This window comes from Austrofundulus limnaeus, unplaced genomic scaffold (assembly GCF_001266775.1).
Source record: "Austrofundulus limnaeus strain Quisiro unplaced genomic scaffold, Austrofundulus_limnaeus-1.0 Scaffold819, whole genome shotgun sequence".
NCBI classification, from domain to species: Eukaryota; Metazoa; Chordata; class Actinopteri; order Cyprinodontiformes; family Rivulidae; genus Austrofundulus; species Austrofundulus limnaeus.
Window position 1 is genome coordinate 44,751 of NW_013953221.1, and position 7,779 is coordinate 52,529.

The window sequence follows — 7,779 nt, forward strand, 5'->3', positions numbered from 1 at the left end:
GATGGATGGATGGATGGATGGATTTGTAGGTTAAATATCTGACCAGCAGGTGGCGAACTAAAACACTCCGTCCTCCTTTAACCACAGAAGAAGAGTGCCTGCTAGTTAGCTAGCAAGCTAGTAGCTGCAAATTTCAAGTAAAGGTTGTTCTGAATTTAAAATATGCTTGCACAGTCTTTAAGGCCGTGGTTGTTTCGCTGCAGGGGCTTGTCGCTGACCTGTACAAGAACTTACCACGCTGACAAAGTCGCTCGACTCGGCTCTCAGCCTGATCAGCAGTCACCCGAATATCAGGTAGGTTAGCCTGATGCTAACATCTGCTAGCAAACTAGACTCTGTTATGTGTTGTCAGATTCACGCAGGCGAGGAAGCTCATAACTGACAGAAGGGGATGAAATGATTGTCTCTTCAAATTTATAACCACGAAAGGTTTTTTATTTAGATAATAATTCATGCAGAAATAAATAGAGGTCAAACACCCCTTAAAATATTAGTTTGCAGCACTTTTCAAAGATTTACGTTGGCTCGAATTTCCAGTTATATACCATGCTATCACTTTTCTGAAAACAGAAAGCTGCATTGTTGTGCATCATTAAAAATGTTTATTTGCTGAATAATTCACAGTTTAGAATTTAGTTGTGTGATTGTTAGTTGTAATGCATAAACAATTGAAGGTTTTAACTGTGGTGCATTGATGCACTATCACTGTGGAAGAAATCATTTACTGCCTGATCAGCTAACCTGGTTAAGCCTTCATTTTTTTTTATTAGGTTTAAACATTTGGTAAGTAGTAACCATACAGAAAAAACACTAAACATGCTGTCTGCTTGTTTTCCAGGAAAATTATGAACGAATGAAAGTTCTGGTTGATGAACTGAAAAGCAGGACCGAGAAGATTAAATTGGGTAAGTGGGAAGTAGTGCTGGGCGGTATGACCAAAATTTTATATCACGGTATTTTCAACATTTACACCGGTTTCACGGTATATCACGGTATTTTTCTTTTCATCACAGCTCAGCTGAAAATAAATTGTATAAACCCTGCTTATTGAGTTTTTTCTTTTACTATACCTCTGTCTGTGTCGCTGTTTCCCTCCTCTAAATGTCTTTTCTCTGACTGGTGGTTGGAGACAGTAGCCATGCATTTTGGTCCAGTCGTGAAGGAGGAGGGTTAAGAAAAGATTATTATTGGGTTTATTGTTTTATGTTATTTATTAAAGCTTATCAGCACGACTCACCTTGCACACCAGTCAYTTCRAACTCCACTACGAACTACTTCCTGCAGGCTTTTCACAATAGAAGCACGTTAAGTCTCCATCAGCATAATGTCTCCATATTAACTAACCTTGCATTAAATCTAACTGTGCWCGTCACTGAAGAGGTGTTTACTACATTCACCGATGGTGAAAACGGGATGTTTTTTAACGTCAGTCAATGTAAGCAGCGGAATCGCCACCCGCTGCTGCAACAAACTGCTCAACAATAACATTAGCATGCTAACGTACATAGCGGTGCTGCGAGGAAAAGTGTCCCCCGGGAAACAGTTCACTGGTGGCCGGGACGAAACGGTCTGCACGTTTTCAGGCTATTTAAACCGGTATGTCCGGTATTCAGAAAATTCATATCATGACAAAAATAAAAACCGGTATTGGGTACAAAACTGTATACCGCCCAGCACTGGTGGGAAGTCCTGCCTGCTGCAGTAAAAAACAAACAAACAAACAAAAAAAAAKAACATAATTTTGTACTGTTCAGTGTACGCTGCGAGTCTGTGCTCAGATAATCAGAGAGGAAAAAAACTGCACTTACTGAAGTGAAAACTTGCAAATCTGCATTATTTTGCAGATGGGCCTGTGTCAGGGCATTGTTCAAACACTTCTGAGTACATCAAACAACGGTTCTTTAAATTCATTTTATTTGTTGTGTTCGAAGAAAGTGGTAATTTAGGCATTTTCAGTGTGTGCGTAAATCCCCTCTCCTTACAGTAAAACTAATTTCTAACCTTTTGCAAGCTGTCCMTTAGAGTTTGCTTGTAGTAGATTGGGCCTTGAAAATTGTGAGATACTTCTTCATTCTGCTGATCCTTTTTCAGGAGACGCCACAGCGAGTCATCCTCCTCCATCCATTCTGTCCTCACTCCAACCACCTCCATATCRTCTCTAACTGCATCCATATCTCTTCTCTTTGTCTTTTTTCTTGCAGCTGCATTCCTAACATCCTTCTTCTAACACAGGGCTGGGCAATCATGGTCCTGGAGGGCCGCAGCCCTACATGTTTTACGTTTTTCCCTGCTCTAACACAGCTGATTCAGTCACTGAACTACCTCTTCCAAGTTCTGCAGTGTGGAGGACCGACACTGACATAATTAGAAATAAAAGCAGAAATAGATAAATAAACCTTAAAATAAATACAAACATTTAAAATGCACCAAATAAATTAAAAATAACTTTTCCTCATGTTTTATAATTTAATTGACCATCATATTTATTTTTCCAGCTTATAAACTATATATTTTAACACATGATTTAAATTTTTAATGTTTTTTAATATATATTTTACATAGTTTTTACTTGTACATGCATTTGTGTCTCTTGAATACTTAAATTGAATTATTTTTTTATATTTTTTCCAACAAGTCATTTTATTTCTATGTGTTGCATGCTTGTGTTGCTACAGTTTAGCTTAAAGTTTAGTTAAAAAAATGCACGAAAACAATAATGTTTTCCTCCTTGCCTTTGTTTTAAACTAAACTTTAAACTTTTAGCTAAACTGAGGCACAAGCATGCAACACATAGAAATAAAATGACTTGTTGAAAAAAAAAAACAGTTAAGACACAAATGCATGTGCAAGCAAAAGCAAAAACAATATGTATTTTAAAAACAGTAAAATTTAAATCATTTGTTGAAATATATAAACTAATTTATTGGAACTAACCTGGAAAAATAAATATGAAACTCAATTGAAATATGAAACAGGAGATAAAATTCTCCTTTTTAAATTTAACTGGTGCATTTTAAGTTTATTTTTTTTAGTGGTTTATATAATTCTGCTTTCATTTCTAATTATGTCAGTTTTGGTCCTCCATACTACAGAAGCCTGATAATCATCTATTCATTCATATCAAGTGTGTTGGAGCTGAGAAACAAGTAAAACATGCAGGGCTGTGGCCCTCCAGGACCAGGATTGCCCATGCCTGCTCTAACATATCCTCCTCTGTACATGTCCAAACCACGTTAGACCTTTGCTGCCACCTTTTTGTCACTCCTGAAACTTTTCTCCATCCACGCCATCCTGGTGTGACATGATGATATAAAAAAAATAATAATAAACTTTTGATATTATGAAGTTTTGGCAATTAATTAAAAAAAATGTAAAATATTTCAGAAATAATGTGACAGGGAATTTTAAGGCTTTTGAATCTGCATCTCTTACAGTAGTACCTTAGAATGGCTTTTTAAAAATGTCATACAAAATGTTAACGTATTTCTATCATTACTTGAAGGTGGAGGAGAAAAAGCAAGAAGTCTTCACACTTCTCGYGGGAAACTTTTGCCTAGAGAGCGCATAGACAGACTGCTGGATCCAGGGTATTATCATCTACTTCAGTCTTTCTAAAGAAACCCATGATGAATTTGTACCTTGAGTTGATACAAACTCATTTTAACGGTTCACATCGAACACATTCCTGCAAACTGAACACAAGAACCGAAGAACGCTTTAGTCTTCATCAAGATAAAACTGTTTTTTTTTGCACATTTTAGGTTAAAATAAGATTTTTTTTCTCATTTTATTTTTTACAGGACACCCTTTTTAGAGTTTTCCCAGTTTGCAGCGTATGAGTTGTACGGAAAAGAGGAGGTGCCGTCAGGCGGTATAATCACTGGGATCGGACGAGTTTCTGGGTAACTGCTTTGAACGTTTCTCACATTCACAAAGTTATGTTGCTTTATTAAAGTTTAAGAAGTAGTTTAATATCTAAATTAATAATAACTGCTTTAATTTAATTCAAATGTTACAAATTAGAAGTTTATTTTAATAACTAGTATATCCAACTAGATTAAAATGAATTATCTTGACTTTATATCCATTCTAGGGTGGAATGTGTTGTTGTTGCAAATGATGCCACAGTCAAAGGGGGTACATATTATCCAGTCACAGTTAAAAAGCACCTTCGTGCACAAGAAATTGCCCAACAGAACCACCTGCCATGCATTTACCTTGGTAAGTGTTTCGATATTTGGAAGYTTTATAGTTTATTAGTGACAAGAATCCTGTTTCATAACAACCAAAAATAGTTATTTCTAAACCTTGATGAGTAAATTACATTATTTACATTTACTCACTTGTGTCCAACGATTAAATGAAAACTGTTACGTTGATACTAATATGCTGATGGTCTGATGACTTTCAGTGGATTCTGGAGGAGCCAATCTACCCAGACAGGCCGACGTCTTTCCAGACAGAGACCACTTTGGACGTATTTTCTACAACCAAGCTCGGATGTCTTCAGAAGGAATAGCACAGGTTGATAACATTACATGTGGAACAATCTCTTTACCTCTTGGTGAAATTTGTTATCGCAGCCTGTTGTTATGTTAGACGTTATGCTGTCAGGGTGTGATGACAAAAATACACCTCAGAAAGGAAATTACAATAACAAATATAAAAGCAATAACAAGCTGCCTTGTTTATTTATTTATTAGTTTGTTATTGTCTGGAGGAAGCAAAAAATCCACCATGACCTACAGCCTTGAAATAAAAACATACTTTTATTTAAAAATACCAAAAGAATGAGGACAAGTCTCTGATGGATATCTGCAGTAAGTGCAGGTTTGTTTTGAAGAGAAAGCTGAATGTTTTTTTTTTTACCAGAATGTTTACTTACTCATGCAAATATTTTGACTGAGCATTTTGGTGTCTAATATGATTTAGACTTTTCGCCCCTCCTTAATAAGAATTTGCCACTTTTTTATTTTATTTCAAGGTGGCAGGAAGTTTAATAATGTCTTGAATATTTCATTAGGTTTGCATAAACAGAAGCAAATCAAAAGAGAATGGAAAAAATGTATTTTCTTTTATTATATTTGAATGTTATTTTTAGAGAATGATGAAATAATGACAGTTATTTTTTTGGATGACTAGTTCCAAGTGTACAGTCTGAAGTTTTTTAATCACATTTCATTTGAAAGGCATTTCCTGTCTGATTTCGGTTAAAGTTTTTGRATAAGAAGCATTTAAAAAAGTTAACATTTTGTTTTTTTCTTGCTAGCAATTTTAAGCCAACTTGTTATTCAGAACAGTTTGTTTTATATTGTTATAGGCAAGGTAGCATGTCTATGTGAGTAATATAACTCTGTTTTTGTAAAGGTTGCTGTAGTGATGGGCTCCTGCACGGCTGGAGGGGCTTACGTTCCTGCGATGGCAGATGAGAGCATCATTGTGCGAAAGCAAGGAACCATCTTTCTCGGGGGGCCTCCTCTGGTTTGCACATTTTTCATCGTCATAAAACAATCCGCTGAATTGCGTAACGCGTAGTTTATGATCTGAGCCGAGTCTTTGAATTTACAAAAGTAGCATCTCAGCTGCAGGAAAATAATCAAAATGTATTTCAAGGATAAGAAATCAATTTGATTCTGTGTTTRTGTTTTAACAGGTCAAAGCTGCCACTGGGGAAGAAGTGTCTGCAGAGGATCTTGGTGGTGCTGATCTGCACTGCAAGTATGAACAGAATATTTCTAGTCTTCATCAGTGTGCATTGTCGGTGCAATGCACACTATTGTGATTCATTTCCCATCCAAGTCATCTCAAATTTGCCATGCTTCTCCTCCTGCGTACTTTGTCCTAGAGCTGCCATTGTAATTTATATCTGTAAAGCCCCTGTGCCAAATGATGGCTATGCCTTTTGGTGCCTGTAAAACTTATAGTTTATGAAATATTAATGTTTAATGAATTATAATGTCAGTCAATGGAGCCTTGTATTGGTCCAATACTGCCCCATGCTGTACTCAAGTTGGTACTGCACCATAGTTTAATATTTCAACTCAGTAGTTCAGTGTTTACAATACTAATATGATTGTATTTTGATGTTTTACTACAATATTGTCTTAATATTGCCCGATTGTTGTAATATTATGCATTTTGTGTCAATAATTGTATTGGCAATGTGGCCTCTTTCTGCACACGTACAAACCAATCCCTGCCACCATCTTTTGCCAAAGCTCAATTGGTCTAATGGTCTATGTCATGGACTTTCATGTGGGAGATCGGGGTTCAAAACCCAGCTAATGCAACTTTAACAAAAAATCTCTTCAAATTTCATATTGTCACACAATAACCTTAAGTACAAACACCTGCTGACGTGACAGACACAAGCTGGTTTAGAAAACACATTTGAACTTTGGTCAAAGTTCATTCTGCAAGTCCAGTGCTGCAGGCAAAGCCATGCTGCAATGACATGCTACYTGGRWATGCACACTTGTTTTTACATTGTAAAAACCCATGTCTTGTTAGTTTTGTCTTTCGGAGTGTTGGCGTGTATCCCAGGGATGCAGTTTACAGTTTAGGAGTGTACATATGATGTGTTTTTTATTCGCTGATTGAAAATGTGTTTTGTTATTTCATTTATTACTTGATGGTAAAAATTACTGCTACAGTGTCTTAAAATTACACAGGCTGTGACATCCGTGATCGTTCCTGCCCTGTGGTTTATACACTGCAGTGTCCTCAGAGGTATTCATTTGCTGTTTATTTCACAGAAAATCTGGTGTGACAGACCACTACGCTTTAGATGATAACCATGCGCTCCATTTAGCGAGGAAGACGATACGAAGCCTCAACTACAGGAAGAATATCGAGGTCAATCCAGTGATTTAGAAAAATACTCATTCCATCCAAACAATTTTGTCTGAGATCCTCTAAAGCTGTGGAGTCTTTGCTTTTCAGGTTACTGTTGAACCCACCGAAGCCCCTCTTTACCCCGCTGATGAGATTTATGGGATAGTTGGAGATAACCTGAAACGAAACTTTGATGTCCGAGAGGTATTCGTCCAGTTTTCTGCATTGATAGAGCAAGAATCAAATAAATAAAATATAACCTTTGAAACATTTTCGCTTTTCTGAGGGCTTACATAATAATGAGCTGGCTTCACTTTGAAAGCTAATTAAGAAATATTCTACTTTGATTAAATTTAAATGTGTGTGAAGACAGGAAATGAAATCACTGAGCTTTTTAAAATAATAACAGAATTATTTATCAAAGAAAAATGAATATTTGCCAGTTTTATAGTCAAGATTTCTGTAAAAAGCCAGACAGAAATGATTTAAAAGGTTCGGACTGAACTTAAAGCGATGTTTGGATGTCGTGTTCTTGTCTCAGGCTCGGAGTCAATAACGGCTGTCTGGCATCAATCACCTTGTTGTTTTTTCTTGTTTCTGGCTGAGCCCAGGCCTTTGATTCTTGATGTAGACTCCGGAGCAAGAATTACTGTTAACTCGAAAGATGCCAAAGTGTTTGTGTGGAACAGTATTGGCAAATRGTTTAGGATCCAGGATCAACCAACTGCTTCTTCTTTACAGGAAGTTTTTTATTCTGTTATAAGCTGAACTATAGAGCACATCCCTAAATCGTTTTAGTGAGCTCCGTTTCTGGAGGACCGAAACTGTCGTAATTAGAAATAAAAGCAGAAATATATAAATAGACCAATAAATAAATACATTTGACCAATTAAATTAAAAAAGGAGAATTTTACCTCATGTTTTATAATTTAATTGACCTTCTTG

General features: G+C 36.3%; 1 protein-coding gene across 1 annotated transcript in view; it reads left to right on the forward strand.

Annotated features, from left to right (window-relative positions):
• Positions 1–77: 77 nt before the first annotated feature.
• The window catches only part of mccc2 (methylcrotonyl-CoA carboxylase subunit 2), an 18,852-nt gene continuing 11,150 nt past the window's right edge, over positions 78–7,779 (forward strand). Inside the window, exons 1-10 of the mRNA XM_014028842.1 lie at positions 78–294; positions 839–905; positions 3,503–3,587; positions 3,801–3,902; positions 4,094–4,221; positions 4,412–4,524; positions 5,368–5,481; positions 5,654–5,718; positions 6,756–6,855; positions 6,943–7,038. Coding sequence (XP_013884296.1) covers positions 163–294; positions 839–905; positions 3,503–3,587; positions 3,801–3,902; positions 4,094–4,221; positions 4,412–4,524; positions 5,368–5,481; positions 5,654–5,718; positions 6,756–6,855; positions 6,943–7,038 — 1,002 coding nt within the window. The 5' untranslated portion in view covers positions 78–162. The remainder of the gene's footprint in view (positions 295–838; positions 906–3,502; positions 3,588–3,800; positions 3,903–4,093; positions 4,222–4,411; positions 4,525–5,367; positions 5,482–5,653; positions 5,719–6,755; positions 6,856–6,942; positions 7,039–7,779) is intronic.